The 23,878-nt window shown below is 47.5% G+C and overlaps 1 protein-coding gene across 1 annotated transcript in view; it reads right to left on the reverse strand.

Annotated features, from left to right (window-relative positions):
* Positions 1–23,872, reverse strand: part of KDR (kinase insert domain receptor) — a 42,016-nt gene extending 18,144 nt beyond the window's left edge. Inside the window, exons 1-15 of the mRNA XM_008047830.1 lie at positions 23,843–23,872; positions 20,270–20,363; positions 18,330–18,526; positions 15,103–15,233; positions 14,145–14,313; positions 13,407–13,546; positions 12,572–12,749; positions 10,706–10,820; positions 10,460–10,623; positions 8,416–8,572; positions 6,407–6,530; positions 5,556–5,664; positions 4,274–4,615; positions 1,528–1,674; positions 1,108–1,239 (exon numbers count right to left, since the gene is read on the reverse strand). Coding sequence (XP_008046021.1) covers positions 1,108–1,239; positions 1,528–1,674; positions 4,274–4,615; positions 5,556–5,664; positions 6,407–6,530; positions 8,416–8,572; positions 10,460–10,623; positions 10,706–10,820; positions 12,572–12,749; positions 13,407–13,546; positions 14,145–14,313; positions 15,103–15,233; positions 18,330–18,526; positions 20,270–20,301 — 2,137 coding nt within the window. The 5' untranslated portion in view covers positions 20,302–20,363; positions 23,843–23,872. The remainder of the gene's footprint in view (positions 1–1,107; positions 1,240–1,527; positions 1,675–4,273; positions 4,616–5,555; positions 5,665–6,406; positions 6,531–8,415; positions 8,573–10,459; positions 10,624–10,705; positions 10,821–12,571; positions 12,750–13,406; positions 13,547–14,144; positions 14,314–15,102; positions 15,234–18,329; positions 18,527–20,269; positions 20,364–23,842) is intronic.
* Between the last annotated feature and the right edge of the window lie 6 nt (positions 23,873–23,878).

Genomic DNA, 23,878 nt, shown 5'->3' on the forward strand with positions numbered 1-23,878 from the left:
AATTGATGGAAAGGAAACAGATCATGTTCTTCAAAGCAGAAAAGCATTTATATTTGGGGAAAACAAAAGTCTGGCTTTATCAGTGCTTTGATCTGGAAAGAGTTTGGGAAAGGATCACATATACAACCTATCTGTTTCCAACCTGACGACCATGCACCTACCAGCAACCTCAACCCTATCAGTGACCACATGCCTACCAGGGACCACACACCTACAGGTGACCATGCCCCTACCAGTGACCACACCCCTACCAATGACTGTGCCCCTACTGATGATCGTGAGCCTACCAGTGACCATGTCCCTATCGGTGACCATGTCTCTATCAGTGACCACATGCCTACAGGTGACCACATGCCTACAGGTGGCCACACCCCTACCAGTTACCATGCCCCTACCAGTGACCCCTAAGAAGAGGTGAGGCAAGTACCAAGAGAAGTCAGGCATCATTGCCAGAATTCGCCCTAAACATGGGTCCCTTGAGAGCGGCAAAGCCGCACAGCTCCTGAAATCTTTACTTGCAAGTGTGGCTTATGAAACAGTCATAAGCCTACATATGTGAAAGCATGTCAGTGTACCTGGATGCCAAGACTTGGAAAATGCCAGATTTCACCTCTCTGCTGCCTACACACCCAAGTTGCCTTTCATATTGAGAAAAGAATCAAGACTTTTCCATTTCAGGAAAGCAATGGTCAATTGTTCGCAAGAGAAACTGAATAATCTTCAGTCCATTAAATTTTTGCATCCTGTGGCTGTCTGGACAGCACTGGCCATTGTGATTAGGCAGCGATTCCAACGTTTCTCCAAATAAATCTGAAGGCGCCATTTCCACAAGCTGATTGAGCCATTCACACCAGGACAGAGGGAGTTAGGGGCAGGGGAGGAGAATGTTCATCCTGGCCAGCCAGGAATCATCCCTCAGTGAGAACCGCAGGGACAGAAATATGATGAGGCAGAATTAAAGTCACATGAAAGAGGTGCCCCAGCTGAAAGAAGGCACGCGTACCAAAGAAAAGACACCAAAACCAACCCTAGTCTTCCCAGAGTGCATGCATGGGCCCGGACGCCAGCTAACCCAAGACCCACCCAAGGTCAGCAGCCCCCACTGACCTTCTATCAGGAAGAACGTCTCCACCTTGGTGCAGCCCAGTGCGCTGCATGCCTGGCAGGTGTAGAGGCCCTCGTCCTCCTTCCTCACTCTACGAATGGTGAGGTTCCGGTTCCCATCCTTCAGCACGATGCCTAAGAGGGGGGACGCAGCAACTCTCAGGATGATGTGGTCCGAGGCCTTCCTCAGAAGAATTCTAGAATACAAGTACTGCCCTTGCGCATGAGCTGTTCTCTGCATGCACTCTGCAGAGTCACAGGGTCCTGCTGCAGCTGGTCTCCCTTGTGGCTCCCACAAGAATGCCACAGGCTCTAAGGAGCCCACTCCAAGTCTACACAATGAGCCTGACCAGGGACACAAATCAAAAAAAACATCCCTGGAAAAAGCCTGCCACCAAAGGGAGATAGACATGGCCCATGTACCTGAATCTTCCACGAGGGTTTCGTTGTCTTTAAACCAAGTGATCTGCGGAGGGGGGTTCCCAGATGCTGTGCAGGAAACCTCAATGGTTTCACCGATGCTGGTCGTCTGATTCCTTAAACTTCCCGTGATCATAGGCGCCACACGCTCTAGTCACAGAAAGGGAAAGTCGCAGAACACGTGGTCAAAATTTGCAGAATGGTTTTAAGCTTAGCAAACTTTTCAACAGTTTAAATTTTATCAACAGCAACCTGTTGACTAACTGAGCTGAAAACACACAGAAGTGGAGAGAACCACTGGCTACCAGGTAAAGTTAAATGCAGTAAGTCAAGATGGCTTCAACAGATGGCAGTATCTTTGAACACTCATCTTAGTGACTCCTGCTGGTCCATGCCACAGAATCAAGGCTCAGGGTCACCTTTAAGAATTTTTCCTCCAATCAGATATGGCCTTCCCAGGGGAAAAGATTCTCCCCATGAAAGTTGTAGCCTCTTGCCTGGGCAACATAGTGAGATCTCATCTCTACAAAAAGTTAAAATATTATCCAGGTGTGGTGGCATGCACCTGTAGTCCCAGCTACTCAGGAGGCTAAGGTGGAAGGATTGCTTGAGCCCAGGAGGTTGAGGCTGCAGTAAGCCCCGATTGTGCCATTGCACTCCAGCCTGGGGGACAGAGTGAGACCCTCAAATTTAAAAATATAAATAAATAAATGTTGTAGCCAAGAAAATCCTAGAATTCTGCCATATTTCTCTAGGAAAGTATCAAAGTATAATTCAACAAAAGATGCCTTTATTCATTTGACAATTTTCACAAAACTTGTTTTAATGATTTCTGCTCCTCACTATCAATCTTAAGTGGTGGGCAGAATAGAAATAGCATTATTTTATAGATGAGCAACTGCATTCTGGGGGGATTAAATAACTTGTCCAAGTCCCCGTCACTATATAAACAGTTGAACTGTTAACCACATCTGGTGGTTAAAAGACCAGTCCAGTGCTACTTCTACTTAAACACAAACAAATGATACCTGAGGGAAGTCCCAGACTTAGAGAGAACAAAGCCCATGAGCATTTGCCCAAATGTGCAGAAGCACCTGCACTTTGCCCTTTCCTCAAACCATTCAAATACTGTGGAAATATCTTGTCCAAGCCAACTGGACACCAAAAGGACTCATGATGAAAACATGAACACAAGCAAAATGAGGCCACCTCACTGTGGACATGCTGGGAGTTAAGCATGTGTCCTGGACTCCAGCCTGTGTCTAAGAATAAATTTTAGTAAAACAACGACATAGACTTTAGGGAAGCAAACAAACCTGTGAGCACACATTTCCTGGGCACGGCAGGGTCAAGAGCCCCCTTCACTCATCTTTCTGAATTCATCCATGACCTTGAAACCAGACCAGCCACCAGTGTCAACGGGAAATACACGGACACCTATGTGATGTGATTTGAGGGGTACTGGGGATGGCCTGACCCTGAAATAGCTCTTCCTCTGACACCTGAATCTTAAAACCAGCAAACCTTGTGCTAGTATCTGTTGGACAATACCTCTTAAAACATGTCAGGGCTTCTGAGGAAGACGTTATTCCTTGAAATGTTAGTAAAAACTCCCCTGGTCAGTTCCCCTTCCTAACAGTAAACAACAGAGGACACATCCCGCAGTGAGAACTGCAGGTACGGAAATGTGACAAGGCAGAATTAAAGCCACGTGAAGGTGTTCCAACTCAAAGAATGCATGCGTACCAAAGAAAAGTCACAAAAACTGCCTCTAGCCTTCTCAGAGTGCACGCATAGACCTGGACTCCAGCTAACCCAAGACCCACCTGGGGTCTGCGGCCCCCACCAACCTTCTATCAGGAAGAACGCCTTCTAGGAACCAGGAAGATGCCTTAAAAGGAGGAGAAAATGGAGAGAGATAATGGCACAAAGAGAACTCCCTAAGTTGGTCTAATTTCCCCAAAGACAGCTGTGGCTGGCCAGCTTTGCACAAGGCACAAGATCAGGCAAAGTGCAGAGAGTAGCCCCATGGGGATCTGAGAGCCATCTGCTTGCTAAAGTGACCATGTCACTGACCTTGAACTCTGCTGGAGCCTAGAAATGGCTACATATGGGCAGTGAGTATAGCATCTTCCCACGGACTCTTCTGGGTCCTGCACCCAGCCCATCATCCCTCCCCTCACACAGCTGCCATCTCACTGAGCACCTAGTACTGGTGACGGTGCTCCAAGACCAGAGATGTGGCAGGGAGCAACACAGAGAAGGTCTCTGTCCTCAGCGACACAGAGGCCTTGCCATGCGGAAGGCCCGGGGCCACCTGTGCTCTCCTCTTGTCCGCTGCCACCACAACAAGCTTCCAGCTCTCGCCCAACTCACAGCGAGCACTCCACAACTATGTGTCCACTCAAATAAGCAGATGCCCAAGAGAAGGCAGCTAATCCCTTGTATATACTAGTGAGAACATACTAGTGAGCCCATACAGTGAGCGCATACATACTAGTGAGCATATACATACTAGTGAGAACATACAGTGAGTACACACTAGTACACACACCCCACCATCAAGGCTGGAAAGGGCTACACTGTCTTCTCTTTCTAATGCACCATTTTATCATTATTAATTTCTTTCCGCCTCCAGAACTCCCCACAAACCAGCTAAGGTGCCCGTCCACTTCCTGAGGGCAGCACCTGGAGGCACTCCATCTGGGCATTCCCCTGCCTTGGGACAATGGCCTAGAGCCCTCCCTACCTAGGACTGTGAGCCGCCTGACCATGCAACGACTCTTCTTGGTCTTCCTGTCCTGAGCAGAGCAAACATAGTCTCCTTGGTCCTGCAAGGACACATTCTGGAACTCCAAGATCAAAACATCACTGGTGCCATTGGAGGACAGGGTGGCATTCAGTTTCCAGAGAGCATCCGGGTTCCTGCAGACAGGTGCAGGTGGCTCTCCTGCGGGGCCAGACAGTGCCTGCGGGCCAAGCTTGTACCACGTGAGGTTTTCTAACGTTGTCCTGTCGGCTGTGCACCACAGCGATGTGTGCTCCTGCTCGGTCGGCTGGGGGCTGGGTTGCAGAGAAATTTCGGGACCCCCTGAAATGCAAGGCCTTGGTTAGAGGCTGGAGGTTCACTGCTGTGCAGCACACCCATCTTCTTGCTGCTTTCTGACCCTGAAAGCCCCGAGAGAAGGGGAGGCCCAGCAGTCCCAGAGGATGCATGACAAGGAGCTGCCAAACTGGATGGCTCAGATCCCAAGATGTACTATTTGGCCAAAATGTAAGTGCATTTCACCAGATATTGATCACATCTTCACAATTTTAAACACAGTGTTTAAAACAAAAATTTTAAAAATCCAAAGCAGAGTATTGATTCATAGCATAGAATTCTAATAACTAGCTCCTTGCTGACACATAACACTCAGTGATATTAAAGCTATGCTTATCCCAACTAGTTAGCCCCAACTGAAACGTTTCAGTGCAGTCAACTAGGGCTTATCCATAAACTAAGGTGCATAGGCAAAATCCGCAGTGTTGGAGAACCCGTAACAGTCACCCTGCCTCTAGAAAGCCCACCTCTACCACACAGCAACAAACCCACCAGTGTGTACTGAAGCCAACAAGCCATGCTCTGTGCAGACCCATGACGGCAACAGGAACATTGCACAGAACATGCAGTTTACAGTGACTGTGAAACCATCCTCTCTCCAGTGAAGTTGGAGCTTGAATTCATTAGCAAAAGCATCAATTACCAATCCACATCCCTTCCTAGACGTGGGCCACGGACACAGATGCCAAGACCCAAAGCGAGTAACACAGCCCATTACCTGCCCTGTGAGTGGCCCAGCCTTGTAGACGTGGGCCACAGACACTGATGGCAAGAACCACAGGGACTGACATAGCCCAGTACCCGCCCTTTGTGACCCAGCCTCCTAGATGCACACCATGGATACAGATGGCAAGGCCCAAAGAGAGTAGCACAGTCCAGCATCCACCCTGTGAGTGACACAGCCCACCCTCCAGAGAAGGGGACTCACTGGTCACGTGGAAGGAAATAACCCTTTCTCCTCTCCCAACTTTGTTGACTGCTTCACACTTGTACAAAGCTGACACATTTGCTGCCTGGATGACGAGGGTACTCACAGTCTGTGGGAGAAAAACAAGCCCAGCTCTCAACAATGCAGGCTGCCTTGTGCACGTGCTATCAGCCTAGAACTCAGCCTCCACAAATGCTCCCACCTGCCTGTGCCAGCCCCATGCTTGTACTGACCACTCTCTCATCTATGCAATTACACATTGCATGTCCCTTACCCAAAATGCTTGGAACCAGAAATGTTTCGGATTTTGGATTTTTTCAAATTTTGGAATATTTGCATGATACACTCACCAGCTGAGTACCTCTAATGCCCGAGTCTGAAACCTGAAATGCTCCAAAAAGTATTTTATTGAGTACTGTGTTTTCACTCCCAAAGTTCCCGATTTTGGAGCATTTCAGATTTTGGATTTTCCAGTTTAAGATGCTCCCTCTGTAAAATTCTGCTGCTGTGTGGCTCACATGATATACAAAAAGGTACCAGAAACACTGAAATTAATGATGTGTTTTCACATAACATGATGCCAGTTCCCATTTTCATATGTATGAAATCAGAACCACCTTCTTCAGATGTGCAAATTAACCATCACAGGTGCTCCATTTTTCTCCGATAAGCTATCAATAAGTTGGTGGACTGCTGAAAGTCAGTGGTGTTTTCAAACTGACCTAATATGCTGGTGTTTTCTAATACACATTGTCTGATTATTAATCTGCAATGTGGCTCACATATTATTGTACCACTCCCACATCCTTCCATTAAAGAGAGATTTTCATATTTAAAAACTTCAGACTCACTTTGTGCTTTCCTTCAATGAGGGCAAACTGATTCTTTTTGACTTCCAGCTTATTCCCCGCCTGAAAGTCCTCCACACGTCTCCATTCTTTACAAGTGTCCAGGCTAGTCCCTGAGATGGCTTGGCTATAAAAAAGCAATAACAGATCATGCTGTGATTTACTTTTCTTTAGTTCAAATCACTAGTGAGGAAAAACTTCAGGCTTTGGTCATTCTGTTCTTAGAAATCACTTTCAGTGCAGCCTACCATGTTACAAGGCTTGGTGCCAATTAAAAACAGGCCTTGGCAATGAAGGAAAGGCTCTAGGTAGATTCATTCAGGATACAGGAGGGAAGCGGCTATTCTGGGAACAGCCTTCATTCACAAATTGTAGCGACAAGACAATTCAGGTTAATTTAGTTCAGAGGAAGGCAAGGAAACTCGAAGCCACTGGGCTTCTCAAAGTCATTTCTCTGAGACCGCAGTCTCTGAGAAGGAAACATCCACAGCTGAGGAAGAAGCCAGTAGTAGCCACTTGAAAACAACAACAGGAAGAAGACTACTAGGGTGGTGGTGGACTGGCTGCTGTTGTGTTTTTCCCTGAGGATGTCTGAACTTTTGTTAGAATGTGATAAGCTGTGCTTAGGACTCCGAAGCTGAGGCTGGGTCCACCTCTGCCTCTTTGCCATCACTACTTCCTGTAAGATGAGCCTTCCCATAGACAATAAGGAGCAATGTGGTATTCGCCAGTTGATGGGTATGAGGAGAAACCTAAGACTGTCAGTAAGGAAACTGAGCTGCAGTTGGAGAAATGTGATCAGGGCTAGCCTGGGAGCCTGCAGTTAGAGACACATGATCAGGGCTAACGTGAGACCCTGCAGTTGGAGAAGCATGATCAGGGCTAACATGAGACCCTATAGTTGGAGAAGTGTGATCAGAGCTAACCAGGAAACCTGTAATTGGAGAAGCGTGATCGATTGGGGATAGCCTGAGAGCCTGCAGTTGGAGATGCGTGATCAGGGTTAACCTGGAACCTGCAGTCGGAGAAGCATGATCGGGGCTAACCTGGGAACAAGCAGTTAGAGAAGCATGATCAGGGCTAGCAGAAGACCCTGAAGTTGGAGAAGCATGATCAGGGGTAGCTCGAGATCCTGCAGTTGGAGAAGTGTGATCAGGGCTAACCTGAGATCCTGTAATTGGAGAAGCATGAGCATGATCGGGGCTAACATGAGACCCTGCAGTTGGAGAAGCATGATCAGGGCTAACCTGGAAGCCAAGAGTTGAAGGAATGTGATCAGGGCTAACCTGATACCCTGCAGTTGGAGAAGCATGATTAGGGCTAACCTGGGAACCAGCAGTTGGAGACGCATGATCCTGGCTAGCCTGGTAGCCTGCAGTTGAAGAACCGTGATTGGGACTAACATGAGAGACCCTGCAGTTGGAGAAGTATGATCAGGGCTGGCCTGAGACCCTGCAGTTGGAGAAGTGTGATCAGGGCTAGCCTGGGAGCCTGCAGTTTGTAGAAGCATGGTCAGAGCTAGCCTGAGACTCTGCAGTTGGAGAAGTGTGATCAGGGCTAGCCTGGGAGCCTGCAGTTTGTAGAAGCATGGTCAGAGCTAGCCTGAGACCCTGCAGTTGGAAAAGTGTGATTGGGGCTAGCCTGAGACCCTGCAGTTAGAGAAGCATGCTCAGGGCTAGCCTGGGATCCTGTAGTTGGAGAAGTGTGATTAGGGCTAACCTGAATGCCTGCAGTTTGAGATGCGAGATCAGGGCTAGCCTGGGAGCCAGCAAGTGGAGAAGCATGCATCAGGACTAACCTGGGAGCCTGCTAGCTAATAGTGAGGGTGCATGTCCCAAGCAAAGACATCTCCTAACACTGAGGACACAGAGAAGGATGGAGGGTGCTTCAAAGTACACCTGGAGGGAACAGGGATAGCCATTAGGGATAGCCTTCTTGATGAGAGTGACTTCCTATCACAGCTTGTCTGCCAGAAAGACCACGAGACTGGGAAACCTACATAGCCTACTCACCTGGGCCCACCAGGGCACTCTTCCTCCCACTGCCAGTACCAGCGGATGTGGTGCGGGGGAGGAACAGCGTAGATGGTACACGTCAGCGTCTGTGTGGTGCCATACTGGTAGGAATCCATCGGAGAGATCAGAGACTTCTCACCAATCTGAGGTGGGACTGAAGGCAGGAAAAACAGTTTATGAACTGTCAGTCAGTCAGTCAGTCTTCAAGAAGAAAGAAAGCAGAGGTTTTCGGCAATCAAAGTCAACGGTTTTTTGAGCATATGATCTTGTCCCCACTTTATAAAAGAACATGTAGACTTCAAAACAGGAGATTGATTTCGCACAAAAGCAACCATAAGCTAGTAACAACAATAAACAAAAAAGCTGAGTTTCTTCATGGGCATCTAACAACCCCAGGCCTCAGGCTTTCTCGTCCATATTACAGAGACAGTTCCACCCATCCTGCCCAGCCCACAAGATTAGGGCATGGCTGTAGAGAGAAAGTAGCTGGATAACACAGCACACGTGTGTGTGGTATGCCAAGCACTGTTCTAAGGGCTTTGTATTGATCAATTTGCTTAATTCTCACAACCTGTTACAGCCTCCCACTTCCCACACGAGCAAAATGAAGCGCAGACAAGTGAGACAACTTGCCCAAGATCACCAGCTAACACCAGCAAAACTCGGAGGGACCCAGGACACAGGCTCTGAAACTGGCACACGTGCCTTAGAAAGGAAGGAGGGGGCTGCCCAAGACCATACCCACTTCCCCCTGCCTCCCCTTCCCTTCCTCCCCTCTTTTCTCCCTTCTTCCTTTCTTCTTTTTTTTTTTTTGTCTCCAGAGTCAACTGCGCAAAACTATTTCCTCTCCACTGTCAGCCTCCAGCCTCAGATGAGGCTTTCAGGACTTGACTTGGTGTTGCTGGGTGGGTGCCAGAGTGAGTTCAGCGTTTAGTGGTTCTTGAACTGATGGGATGGGGCATTCCCTGCCTACGTTTCTGCCGTTGTTTTGCATTCATTTCTTCTCCCAGCCCATGTAGATGCTTTCCAGTTTCTTTCCCCTTTCATCCCCTTGCCCTATGCAGCTCTAAGTGATCTTTCTGGACCTGTTATCATAAAAATACTCCGCGAAAACAAAACGAAGCCTAAGCCCTGCAGATGTGCAGGGAGTCTCAGGACACGCAGGGAAGTGTCTTCATGTCATGAGAGAACACCCTGAGGTTTTAATATGCCATGTCAGTAGGGAAAATAAAAAATGACAACACAAAAATGCTTCTCCAGCTGTTTGCAGTAAGATATTAATGGATTTCCTTAGCATAAAAAAATGTGCTCTAGCCAAATAAGTTTGTTAAGCCCTGAATACTCTATGTCTCTGCCCCCGGGGAATGGCAATACACATGAGCATATTAAAGGTTCTAAGAAGTCCTGCAATAAAGAAACCTGTTTTACATCACCTTGGCACCTCCCACACTCCTTGCCAATGGCATGTTTCTCCCCCCATCCAAAGACTTCTGTATAGCTTCCAGTTTGAGAAAAGAAAGTTCAAATCATCCCTAAATCAAAAACTTACTATCTTTCCTTTAAAGACTCAAAAACAAATCCTGGACTCCTGTCCAAAAAAGAAGAAAGATTCCCCACGCCAGCGGCGCCAACTTCAAAAGCCTTTGGCGCTGGAGACTGCCTGTGTCTCCGTGATGCGTCAACTGCAACCCTGGGCTGGAAGCCTCATGCAGAGTCCGGGATGGTCTCACATCTGCACACCAGGTGTGCGCCCTGCGAGGGGTGTGCCGACCACACAATCCGGCTGGCGACAGTCCCTGCGGGCACTGCTGGCATTTGGCCGGGGCGTCGCCATCCCCTTTAACCCTGCGTCTGATGACCATGTACTCTCTCATGTGGCCTCTTCCACACACACGGCTGGAGCACCCATCCCATGCATCATGTCAGTGCCACACCCACATCACGTGTCTACATGGGCCACGGCGAGTGTCAGCCCGGCTGCACAGAACACAGGACAATACCTTCCTCCCCACACTGGGCAGGGGCACCCCAGGCGACTCACCGTACACTACCAGGGCCACCATGTGGCTCTGCTTCTCCTTGGAGACAGGGTTGGTGAGCACCACGGTGTAGTTGCCTGTGTCTCTCTCGCTCACGGCCGTGATGGTCAGCACATGGCCCACTTTGATAGTGTGGTTGGACTCCAGGGGGCTTCCATTCTTGTACCTGTGAAGAAACACTCAAGCATGAGTGTCAAGAAGGGGTTGCTTCCATGGACACCGCACTTCCGTCTACAACCAGCAATTACCATTTTATCTCTGGGGGCGGGTAGCCAAGGCACTTCACCGGGACTCTGACACGCTCCCCCACCGTTGCCTCCACCAGGGACTCCATGCCGCTACCAAAAGCAACAAAAGGCTTTTCTGGGGAAAAAAAAAAGTAATGATGCTCATAAATGTCAACTTATGGAAAACAGTGGCTGGGTTTGGTTTTCTATTTCCCGTGAAGAGCCAAGGGCCATGGGGTCCTCAGCATCTGCAGTCCCGAGAGTCCCTGCACTCCCTTCCCAGAGTCACATCCAGCCTCCCCAAATTCCCTCCCTACCAAGCTCCCTGCAAGCCTAGGTTGCTGGGTCTCAATCCAAGTGCTAGCTTCTCTGCGCAGTTTCCTCCAGGTCCCAGGAGCCCACAGGGGCTTCTTCCCATCAGCTCCTAGGTCTCCCTCAACATGCCTCCCCCTGCCGTATGCTGGCACCCACCAGATTCCGTCCTCATGCCTCTTCTCTGTACCTGCACCTGCCTCCAGCCTCAGGTTTAAAACACCATTTACAGACCTCCTATGCTTATACCTCCTGCACTGACTTCTCCGAGCTCCAGGCTTTATACAAAGATCTCCCTTGGCATTCAGTAGGCATCTCCCATGAACATACCCATGCTGTTTCCCTGAACCTCATTCCCCTCAGCACCTCTCACCAGTCGATGGCACCACCACCACTCCACTGCTCACGTCAACCCTCTGGGGTTCTCCTCCACTCTCTCCCTTGCTCCCCACAACCAAGAGTGGATCAACAGATCCCCGCAGGCTCCCCTCACAAAGCACATCCAGAACCGGGTCATATCTCAGCACCTCCACCCCTGCTGCCCATGTCCGGGCCACCCCACTTACACCTAGGTTTCTGCACTCTGCCTCCTAACCAGCCTCCCTGCTTTTGTCCTTGCTTCGCTTAAGTACCCTGGGTGAGAGTAATCCTATAAAAACACAGGCCAGAGCACCGCCTCTCTCTGCTCAGAACCCTTTGATGCATTTGGATACCATAAAATCCCAAATGTCTACAAGGCCTGTCAGTAGGATGCCATATAAATTGTCATCTAAATTGAGACATGCAGGTGAATGAGAGTAAATAGAAAATTAAGGTGATTTACTCAAAGTCCCACAGAAAGTAATCCTACCCCAATTCAATTATAGTTGGCCCTGGAACGGCACGGGTTTGAGCTGCAGGGCCCCACCTATGAGCAGATTTCCTTCTGCCTCTGCCACTCCCGACAGCAAGACCAGTCCCTGCCCTGCCTCCTCCTCTTCAGCTACTCAACATGAAGACAACAAAGATGAGGACCTCAGGAGGATCCACTTCCACTTCATGAATAGTAAATAAATTTTTCTTCCTTGTGATTTTTGTAATAGCAGTAGGCTATTAGTAGCCAAGTTTTGTGGGAGTCAAAAGTTATGCATGAACTTTCCACTGTGTGGGGGTTCAGTGCCCCAACCCGAGCAATTCAAGGGTCAACTATACATTGCAAAATGTTTCCCCAATTTGCAAAGCTCATGCTTACTCGCAGGCCTTTCAGCCCTGCAACAAAATGGAATTTTCAAAGCTGCCCTAGGTAATAGCACTCTACTTAGGACAGAACTCATTATAAGAGCAGCACAACTGCAACAAATACTAGTCAGTGAGCACTTACTATATGCGTTTCATCTCGTCCTTAAGGCTGAGATTTGAACCCAAGTCCTTGACTGCAAAGTGAGGCTCTTGACCTCCATGTCATGCAGCCTTCCTTGCAGGAACTCAAAAGTGTGTTCCAAAAGAACAAAATAGGAACCACTGAGTCACCTAGATGTGTCTAGACTGTCTCACTTATGGAGGCTCAGAAGAATGTCCATGGAGACCTTGGCTTACCATGGACTGTGACGAACGTGCTGTTCCTCCTGGTCATAAGCCCACTGGACGCTGCACAGGTGTAGCGTCCCTGGTCACTCCGGGTGACACTATCGATGGTCAAGGTGCTCAGAAACCTCTTCATCTCACTCCCAGACTGGGTTTTGAGATCCCGGTTTACAAGTTTCTTGTGCTGATGCTGAAAAAAGAGTCTCCTGAACTTGTGAGGCCCAGTACAACCTTGTCCAATAGCTTCTCGTTACTACAAAATTAAATCTTGGCCCTTGGTGGACATTATGTGATGACAATAACAGGGACTCCAGAGCTTTTAACATCATGCAGACAACAAATGCATTTGATTTCAGTAGAAATAAATGGAACCAACTACATAGGGGCTTTTAAAACCTCACACAGTGAGAATAAGATGGAAAAAAATGGCAGAAACACAAGCAGATGTGTCTACTGTTTAAGAAGAAGGGTATCTCATGCCACCTTTTAAAGAGAAATTCCCTGGAAGGGAAAATAGGCCAAATGCTTTGGAGAATAACGAAGTAGAAATACCTAACGTGGAAAGATATGATCATAAGAGAAAACAAGTATGTACAGCCTGATTGTAGCAGAGGGACAGAATTCCTGGCAATAGTCTTTTTGTGGGTGCTGTCTGCTCTGCAGCTCTGTTACTGCGTGTGTGTGTGTGTGTGTGTGTGTGTGTGTGTGTGTGTGTGTGTGTGTGTGTGCACACGCTTTAAGGCCTATACATTTTATCTGGCCAGAGAGGCCCCTATCTCCCAAGCAAACTCTGTTGAGGCTTATTATCAAAGCATTTGGCGGTCTGGCTTGGAATTGTTAGTGTTACCTTCAAAGAAGGGTATTCCCAGTTGAAGTCAATCCCCACGTTCAGCTCAGTCCTGGCTGTACAATTTAAGACAAGCTTCTCTCCAACAGATAGCTCGACTCCATGGGGCGGGCTCAGAACCACATCATAAATCTTATACCCTGGAATAAGTTAGTGGGAAGAACAGAAAGTAAGAGAAAAAACAAACCTATAACGTGGCACAGTTTTTCAAAGCGATGTGTCTTTGAAATGTGCCACATCGTTTTTCCCTGAGGCCTCACTGACACTTGGTAGTGCGCAGGAAAATTCCCACAGCAGTGTACAGAGAACAGTCTTCAGGAATCTCAGACGCTGCAGCCCCGCAGATAAAAAAGTACTAATGTGCATGACCTAGAGGTCAGCAGTCTGTTACTGGATCACTGGGGCCCGGTCAGGAATTGCTGGACTTTCCATAAAATAGGCATGATGAAGAGTTGATACCAAGCAACGCACTGAGTAGTAAACATTCCATGAAGTGTGTTCTAGTGAGCCCATTCTTGTTCACCCTCGGTTGTGGCAAGAAAGGAGAGAAAGGCAAGGGCATGTGGATATATTTTTGCAGAAAAGAGTAGCTGTTGTGAACTGCCCAGCACCGTGCCCTGAGTTAACGCCTTTTTCTGTAACCCTGTGCTTCCTGTGACTCTTAATTTCCAAGACCTCAATATAGGGCATTACTCTATTGTCTGATATCAATGGTTTGGAAAGAAACTGTCCTCTTACCCATAACCACGACGATGTACATGATAGACTGGTAACTCTCATCATTAACCTTAGCTTCACAGAAGACCATGCCAGCATAGCTGATCAAATAGCTGGGAATAGTGAAGCCCTTCCTGCTGTCCCAGAAGATTCTGTTACCATCAGGAACAAATCTCTTCTCTGGATACCTCTGGATTGTAAAAAATAAAGAGCAGATATTAATTAGCTAATTAATTTTTAAAGAATCTTCAGGCTGGGCTCAGTGGCTCAGCCTGTAATCCCGCGCTTTGGGAGGCCGAGGTGAGTGAATTGCCTGAGCCTGCGGGTTCGAGACCCGCCTGGGCAATTTGAGGAAACCTCATCTCTACAGTAAATCAAAAAATCAGCTGGGCGTGGTAGCGCATGCCTGTAATTCCGGCTACTCAGAAGGCTGAGGTGGAAGGATTGCCAGAGCCCAGCAGGTTGAGACTGCAGTGGCCGGGCCACTGCACTCCAGTCTGGGCGACAGAGTGAGACTCCGACTCAAAAAAAAAGAATCTTCAAAGAATCCAGACTTTTATTGAAGCAAGTAACCTACTCGAATTGATTTTAAGCCTGAAGGTCTATATTTAATGCTAGTCTTTATTGCTATTCTTCTTTTTTGAGACAGGGTCTCACTCTGTCACCCAGGGTGGAGTGCAGTGGCACAATCATGGCTAACTGCCTCAAACTCCTGGGTCTCAAGCCCTCCTCCCACCTCAGCCTCCTGAAAGAAATATCAAATATCTAATCCAATACCAAAAGTGAAAACCACATACAATAATCACTAAAGAATTCATCTTCTTTTTAAGAATGAAAATTGGTTTTATTCATTGCCATTTGACCCTTCCTAAAAGATCTTTGAAATGCATCATGGGCATTATGTTATAAACAGGTTACTCATCTTACTATCAGCTTAAAGTTATAAAAACTTGAGATGATGGAAGAAGGTGTAACTTACTGCACAAAGTGACACATTGAGGTTTGAGGTGGACCCAAGACACGGAATCACCACTGTTTTGTTTTTGTTCTCAGTAATGTACACAACTCCATGTTGGTCGCTAACAGATGCAATAAATGGAGATCTGTAATCTGGAAGAAAATGTTGTTCCACTAGTGAGTTAATGGCATTCACTAGAAAAGTTGGTCACCTTTCAGGTTCGTAAACTCTACCCAGAGGAGTGAACAATTGGAAGTGACACCTCACACAGGCAGAGGCGTCCACAGGCTCGTCTGCCAGTAGACATGTGGCTCCAAGGCTAGGCTACAGGAATGGTGTGTGTGTGTGTGTGTGTGTGTGTGTGTGTGTGTGTGTGTATGAAAAGTGGAAAAACTCTCAATTGAGATCGCCTCCTTTCACAAGGTTTATTGACAAGTAGAATATTTATTATAGGTTCCACATTTTAATAGGCTAATCATTATATATATTTTTTGAGTTGGAGTCTCACTGTCACTCAGGCTGGAGTGGAGGGGCATGCTCACAGTCACTGCAGCCCCGACCTGCTGGGCTTAGATGATCCTTCTGCCTCAGCCTTCCAAGTAGCTGGATGACAGACATGCAACACCACACTCAGCTAATTTTTTTATTTATTGTAGAGACGAGGTCTCACCAATTTGCCCAGACTGGTCTCAAACCCTGGGCTCAGGCAATCGTCTTGCCTCCACCTCCCAAGGTGCTAATTTTTTTTCAAAATAAAGGATCATATTTACTTTAAAATGTAAAGCTAAATCTATACATATTATCGGCAAGTTGTATTGATTTTAAAAATAATTCATGTTCTCTCTCTTTAGGTAAAAAATGTAAATGCCATGAAAATAAATAAATGGATCCCAAAGGATCTTAAGATCAACAGGAAATAGCTAATAGTTTTTGAATTCAGTTATTCAAGAGAACATTTTATGTGAGCACTTTAAGACTGTGAAGACTGGAGATAATGATTCTTCATAAAAATAGTGTTTAACAGTTGCTGCATTTGCTTAAAATTTAGTCGTCATTAATACCTTCAATGACAAAAATCTGAAAAGCTACCATGCCAAAGATGAGAAAAACAACTGAAGAGATTGTAAAGCCATTCCAACTCTATGCACATGTTGCTAATATTCGGCTGCAACCTGTTCCCTTCTCCAGAGATGAAGACAGTGTAGTGTGATGAGGCTTGGAATCTCAGAAACAACATTTCTCAATGCTGTGTCCTATACACCTGATTAAGCATTTCCAGAGCACTTCATGGGGGTCGGTGGAAGCAAAGAAAGAGTTAATTAAGCCAACGGGGACAAAGGCAGCTAATCCCCTGCAACACAGAAGTCTGATTTCCTTCCCAGCTGGAAAGCTCAGAAAAGCAGCCCACCCAGCTCACCACATGCCTCAGCCATTATCTCACGAGGCCAGGGCCCACTTCCTGGCTCCATCAACTGCTGGAGGGAATGGGGTCAAAAGACGAGGGAAACGAGGTGGGACCAGCGAGCACATTAAAGACTGGTCCATAGGGAATATATTAGTGTTTTGTTTTCCCATTGTTCAACTCCATGGACCGCCCAACTCCTAGGACACGGGGCTGAGGCAGGAAGCAGCATTTGATGGTATACCCAAAGATGGGTAGTATACCTGTAAACAGTGCTAGGGGCTGCGACTTCTTCGGACTGCCTGCCTTTCATCCCCGTGTTATGGAATGTTACATAACTTGCTTACAGAGTTAAATTAACCCTTTGACGTAAGACTAAAGCAACCGAGTAAATCAATTCTATTTCAGTATCCCCAGAAAACGGAAATAAACAAAAGAAACACAAACAACCACCCATCCTCTCAAAATAAAATATTTACCATAACTCATGAAATGAATTTTCGCATGTCTCCAAGTTTCCTGACTTGGGGAGAAGGAAATACCAAGATATTATTATGGGAGAGGTTCATCTTGTAGTACTTCCAGACAGGCTGAGAGCAGGAAATCCTTGCAACCTTCCGAGAGAGCCTTGTCTCCCAAGACTGCCAGATCAAAAGGAGCCAGAAACTCTCCTAGATCTGAGCCCTGTCTCCTTCAAATCCTGCAGAGGGAGGAGGAGGGCACAGAATTCTATCTTGGACTGTGCTCACCCTGGGCAAATAATTCTCAAACACCGTGCAATCCAGCGGCACAGCTTATTGTGATCATTTTTCCATCTCACTGACCATATTGCACTATTGAAGTGTGAGTGGAGATAGGCTATGATAATGTGAGATAGTGTGAGTGTTTCTCAAAGCTGATGAAATTCCTGCCCTGCAAAAGTTGTTTCTGGAAGAAAAATCTAAGTCACATTCATCTGCCTCAATCCTCTGAGATGTAGAGAGACATATAAATTGATAAATAAAATGTCTTTAAAAGTTCATCTTCACTGAAAAGTATATCCGGTCAAAATTATATCACATTTCCAAAAATTATATTATAGGTATCTCATTAGTTAAGTCAGGTTTTCATAGGAAAAATAAGGTAGTGTAAGATTTTTGAAACACAAAAGAAAGCATAACTCACTATAAGTGCTGAATAGGCCTGACACTGTATTTTATATGATATGGATGTCAAACTAGCCTCCACGTTGTCAATCCCAAACTGCAAATCCTAGGAAGACATGGCACCTCACCCAGGATCTCAGCCCAAACAAGCAAAGGAAAGGAGCTCTGTCCTCAAAAGGCCCTTTGAAGCAACATCTAGATTTGCACAGGAATATGGGGATTGTTTTTTATAAAGTATAAGTAAGGAAAAAAACGTTCCTATGTATAAAAAACTCAGAGCCCCTGGCATTCCTGCTTCCCGGCATTATTGGGAAAATTTCCCACCCAGCTGTGGATAGCTTATCTCCACAGAAACCTCTCCATAACTCACCCCGAAGTTTCCTTGATTTCAAGAATTTTAGGTTTTCTTCTTAAACATCAGAAGCCTTTTTCCAAGTCTCCATGGTGAACACAGATTTACCTTAGAAACAAAGGTCAGAACCAAACAAACTGGGAAGAGAGACTCACAGGACCCAAGCTCTTGAAAGAAATCAATGAATCCTGTTTCTCAGAGGAACCCTCAGGAGAGAAGAATTTTGTGTAATCCAGTTGGCAAACGGCCTTCGAAGCAAGTCTTTTCTTGTGCTCTATTCTTCTCTGGGCCTATTGTGTTTTATGACTGGTAAGCAGACCGGGGAAATGAGCTTTCTTCCACCACTCACCTTGAACGTAGACATAAATGACCGCCGCCAAGTCACTTTCCCGGTAGAAGCACTTATAGGCGCCGGTGTCGTTTCCAATCACCTTGGGAATCATGAGGGTCTTGCAGAAGAGGCCGTCACTACACTCGGTCACCTCCACCCTTTCCTCAGCGCCACTCTGAATACTGGGCCAAAGCCAGTCCAAGTCCATCTGTCCTCTGAAAAATCAATTCCAGGGAAGCATTAATGTGAAGTGCCATGTTATGAGGCAACTTCTAAGAAAACAGAAAATCTGGTTCTCAAACTCACATAAACTCCTCAACAGATTCATAGCCTTCTACCAACAATGACAGGCTAGATGGACATGTGACCAAAAGCCACAGGCTCAGCTTCAGAAGTCACTCACAGAGAGTCCTAAGCTTTCTATTAATGTGTGCATTCTTTCATTCAACAAATACTTACTAAGTATCTGCTGTGTGCCAAACATTGTTAAGATTGGGGATAGAGTAGTGAACGACTCGGACAAAAATGAATGCCTTTATGAAACCTCAGTTTAACTGGGGGAGACAGGCAATTATAAAGGGGATAAACATATCATATAAAAGATGGTGCTTAGCACCATGGAGGAAAACATGGAAGGTGCCAAGACAAGAGTGGTGTGTTTTGCAGGGAGACGGCTTGATGCAGTGGTCCTATGAACAGCTAGAGGAACAGTACTCCAAGTGGAGAGGACAGTAAGTGGACTCAGGCAAGGCACATCTGGAGGAGTTGGGAGTCATGAGGCTGCCACAGGAAGAGTGGCGAGGGGTACACAGTGAGGTCAGGAAGGAGGGAGGTGGAACCAGAACCCTACAGGACCTGGTAAGGACCCGTAAAACACAGACGATGCCACCACAGCATTCTCTCCTAGGCCCTGAGGAAGACAGTCAACACCAAGAGGAGCATAACAGTGTGACCCTTCATTCAAAGAACTTGAACGTGCCATGGAGTCGCAGTGACATCTGTGAATTTAAATAACCTGGGGCAGTGTGTCTGGAACTAGTAAAGCTACTGAAACAGCAGCTGCCAGGTTCTGTGACCCAGCCTGCTGAGGGGTCTGGGGTCTTCACACTGGCGTCTACAGCAGACCTGTGTCACTCTGCTGAGCACATAGTGTCCACCAGACATGAAGCAATGGCCCCAGCTGGCTGAGCATCTCTGTGGACCCCAGTGCTGTTCTCCAAGGGCAGCATAGCCTCCACCAGCCACAGTATAGCCTTTCACGAGCCCTGAGAAGCCCAGGCCTTTCGTGCATGGTCACTATTTTAAGCCCCAAGGTCTTCTCTCTTTCTTCTGGGGCAGGGGTTAGAAAGCAAATCAGAAGTCCTCTTCTTCTTGTCACAGAGGTCTGTTTCTCCAAATATAAAGAATGATGTCCTGCTTCCAGGAGGGAAGAAGCATTCCAGAGCATCAGGCCAGAACACAAAGCCCATGACCTGCACAGAACCCGCACTCGTAATATCACTGGCTAAACATTAAACTGCCACTGTTATCACAAAATAAAGCTCTTGGAAAGAGCTAATACAATGTTCAAGAGCCACACTGAGTGTAATAGATATGCCCCCAAAGCTTCTCTAACTCCATTCCTTGGGAATATACCCTCAACTTCACTTATTCATTCAATATCTATTGAGTAGGGGTCTACCCTATGCCAGGTGGCTGTATCAGTTACTGATGTACTAGTGTGTGTGTGTGTGTGTGTGTGTGTGTGTGTGTGTGTGGGCAAAATACCAGCAAAATAGTGCATAATTTTTGAGAGACATTTCTCACTTTTTTGCTGTTATATCAGTTCTTAGACACTTCACTACATATGAACAATTACTGCAACTCTATTATGATTCTGCCATCATAGAAATTATTCTTCCCTCAGTGGGCAATGTGTTATTTGACAAAAGAAATCTGGATATAGGATGAATCCGTACCTGCAAGTGATCTGAAGCGTTGTATTAGCCATGATTGTGAGGATGTCTTTCTGTATGTTGAGACTGGGTGGATCAAGAGCAACACTAGGCAAACCTAGAAATGAAGGGAATTACATGAACACCATTGCCACCAAGTTGGCCCCAATAGGAAACACCTTCCATAAACAATGCACATGCTATACTTTAAAAGGCCTCTTCAGCAGTTCATTGTATAAAACTGGGAATTTGCTTTTCACCATGCTCAGTAAAAGTTCACAAGCTGTGTCATAACAGGAAGAATGGGCAGATGGTCATAAACCAGCACAACAGTTCTGAAATCCATGGAGCTGGGGTGGAGTTCCTGTTTTCCCGCACTGCCAACTTCAAGGTCTTACAAAAGGATATGGGACATTGAAACCAAGTGAACCTTCATCTGATGATCTCACTCCCTTGGGAAAGGACCCACTGACATTTCTTGTGAAACATAGGATGCACACATTCGACTAAATTGCTGATGAATGGATCCTTCTGAAAGTGGTTTCTATCCAGCTCATCTGTGTCCCTGGAAGGGGTGCCTGGGCCTGCCTCTGTCTCCTTTATCAGTTTTCCAGGGCACTTCCTCTGAGAACTGAACTGCCGAGGCTGCGATAACGGCTCATACAGGCTGAACATTAAAACTGGGGGTGAGCAGCCATTTTCCAACTTCACACACACATGCATATCCACGCGCTTTTCCTCAGAAAGTAGAATGTAGAGAAATGCAGTGCTAATGAATTACAACTAGGAAGCTCACCATATTCATCAAAGCTCCGGGCTCATCCTGACACCAAGCCTGGAACACAAGAAACTGGACTTTCCTGAAGGGCTATTAACTGGAAAACACCACGAGATGGATTCCTCGCCACAGGCCACCCCTCAGTAAGGTGATCGAGTCCTCTGTCAGCTAAATGCAAAGAGCTATGAGGTGTTGCAACACTCCAGAGATAGAAAAACTGTCCACGATGCCAGGGTCTGAATAGACGCAAAGATCTTCAAACACCAGCTTGAAGACGCACGGATGCTGGGTGAGCACCCCAGTTTCCGAAGTTGCATCAACTGAGAACAAGTGACTCTCTGGGCCTAAACTGCCATGGACCTTGTTGGGCAAACAAGAGAACATACACGACACAAGGGGAAGTGTGGTCACCAGCCTTTGAGCAAATGTCTAGGGCACTGAATCTGTGGGCCCCAGTGTGAGCAGTTGCGGGCAGAAAGAACAATAGGTCTCATCCACCTACACAGATAGGTGTGCTGTGCCTTACCTCTAGATCTGTGGACCAATAGTAGTTAAAAAAAAAAACACAAAAAACTAAGCTACATCAGTAGCTCTCAAAACAAATGGACATTAGTACTGACTTGTGTTTGGGGCAGTGGCTCTTAAAACTTTAGGCCATGACCAAAGATTCTTGGGCCTACAAATCTGCATTTTAACAAGCATTTCAAGTGATCCTATCCCAGACAGTCCAGGAGCCACTCAGACAGTTACTGGTCTGGGTGACCATATTCAGTGAATTAGCATGGTACTTTGTAATATGAAGGAAATGACTGTCCCCAAAGTAAGCAAACAAAAGAGTGCTTAAAAGCAAAAGAAAAGCCTTTCAATAATGCAGGCCCATTTTTCTAAGAAGGGGGCAAAAAAGCAGTTCACATGGATACACACAGACATCAAACCTGACTGGAAAACACGAGGCTGAGAAACACGCGAAAACACGATATACAACTTACACAGCAACCCAGACGAGAAAGAGCCCATCATCTTGTGTGTTCATGTGAGAAAGAACCCGCTACCCAACAAAAGACTCTGGAAGAGCCATCCGACTGCTTTGCTGAGCACATTCTAGACACTTTCCCATGTAGCAAGGTTTGAGGGGGAAAGGGATGCTCTTCACCCCAGGAAGCTAAGACAACACCATTCTCTTCCAGAGCCATGGCTAGAGACAAAACTCTGTTCAACAAGGCTCTCAGTAATAACCTCAAATTCATATCTGTAGACCGACACTCGATTTTTTTGCTCCATTAAACTTCATTCATTTCCACTGGCAAGCCTGAGCTCCAGCCTCAGAAAGTTCTAAAGAAATCACTGCAAGAGGTACATATGCTCTTGCTCCATAAAAAGCCCTTCTATGTTCCAATCCCATAACCAATATTAATTAATTTGTGCACTGTTACCCTTCCAGCTCAAAGACGGGCAGGGAAAACAACGGCGCCTCTGTCCCTGGGATCTGATGGCACCAATTACAGCCCAGTCCAATTAGGCCAGCCACGTACTCAAGGGCAAGCGCGCCATTATGTCCAGGGCCGGGTACTGCTCCCAGGGTTGCTGTTGCACCCGGGCTTAAAAGCCGCTCACTTCTTTGTGGATACAGAACAGCCGCATGCTCCAGACCTTCTTCTCTTCCCATGGAAGGGGGAGAGAGGCCTTGTCCGGGCAAATGAGTGTCCATGGTGGAGCAGCCCTGATGAACCAAGTCATTATTGGGAAAATTCAATACTGTAGACAGGCGACCCTGGTACTGCATGTGAGTGTGGTCTTTTGAGACATGTGATGCTTACTTTTGATATGAGAAACTTTTTTCCCCTGAATTATTTGACTTTTTTATCTTTCTCTGACCCTCTCCCCTCTCTCACCCCCTAAGGGTGGAAATCTGAAAACCAGCAAACAGTGGTTGCAGAAAATAGATACTATCTAGGGGAGAGAGAGGAAGGCAGAGGGAGGAAGAGGAGGAGAGAGAGAGAGGAAGACAGAGAGGGGGAGGAGGAGGGAGAGAGAGGAAGGCAGAGGAAGGGAGGGTAGGAGGGAGGGAGAGGAAGGAGAGAGGAAGGCCGAGGGAGGGAGAGGAGGAGGGAGAAAGACAAGCGGGGGTAGGAGGAGGGGTAGGCGTCCTAGCCGTTAGGCGTGCTGTCCCAGCTGAAGGAGACAGAACCTTGAGGCGGCTGGACAGGAGAAGCGCTGACCAGGCGCCCAGCCCGCAGGGCGGTTCAGAGCGTGAACTCCGAGCTTGCCCCAGGACCAAGGCGATTGGAAAGATGCTCGGCGCTTCGCACAGGAGGTCCCCTGAGGCACCTGGGGACACCGTCGCAGCCCCGAGACAAGCGCCCGCCCCCTCCTCTCAGCGAGGACGGCGGCATCCACACCAAGGAAGGAAAGACGGCCGCACCCTGGGCCCCTCATGGGAGGCGCAGGTGCACTGGGGCCGGGGCGCACGCAGGGCCGGCGGGGCGCAGAGCAGAGCGCAGCGCGCGGGCTGTCTGGCCGCGGCCGGGGTCCCCGGGGTTCGCTCCGCGCCCGTCCTGCCGGGGCACCCTTGCCAGCCCCCAACAGCCCGAGAGCGCGCTCCGCCAAGGTCCCTGTCGGAGGGCAGAGTCGTGGAAAGGAGCGCGGCAAAGGCCCGGGGTCCACCGACTCGCGAGTCATCTCGGGCCCGTCTCTCAGCCTCAGTTTCCCCTCAGGCAATGAAAGAACACGAGTGCCAGTCCCTTCCAGCTCTATCTTCGAGTCAGATCGCCCCGGCCTTCCCGCCGCCCGCGTCTGTCCCCCAGCCGTGGGCTCCTTACCCTCAGAGGCGGCCCTCGCCCCCACGCACAGCCACA

The sequence above is a fragment of the Carlito syrichta genome, unplaced genomic scaffold (genome assembly GCF_000164805.1).
Source record: "Carlito syrichta isolate Samal-C Ts95f unplaced genomic scaffold, Tarsius_syrichta-2.0.1 Scaffold117951, whole genome shotgun sequence".
In the NCBI taxonomy this organism is placed as follows: Eukaryota; Metazoa; Chordata; class Mammalia; order Primates; family Tarsiidae; genus Carlito; species Carlito syrichta.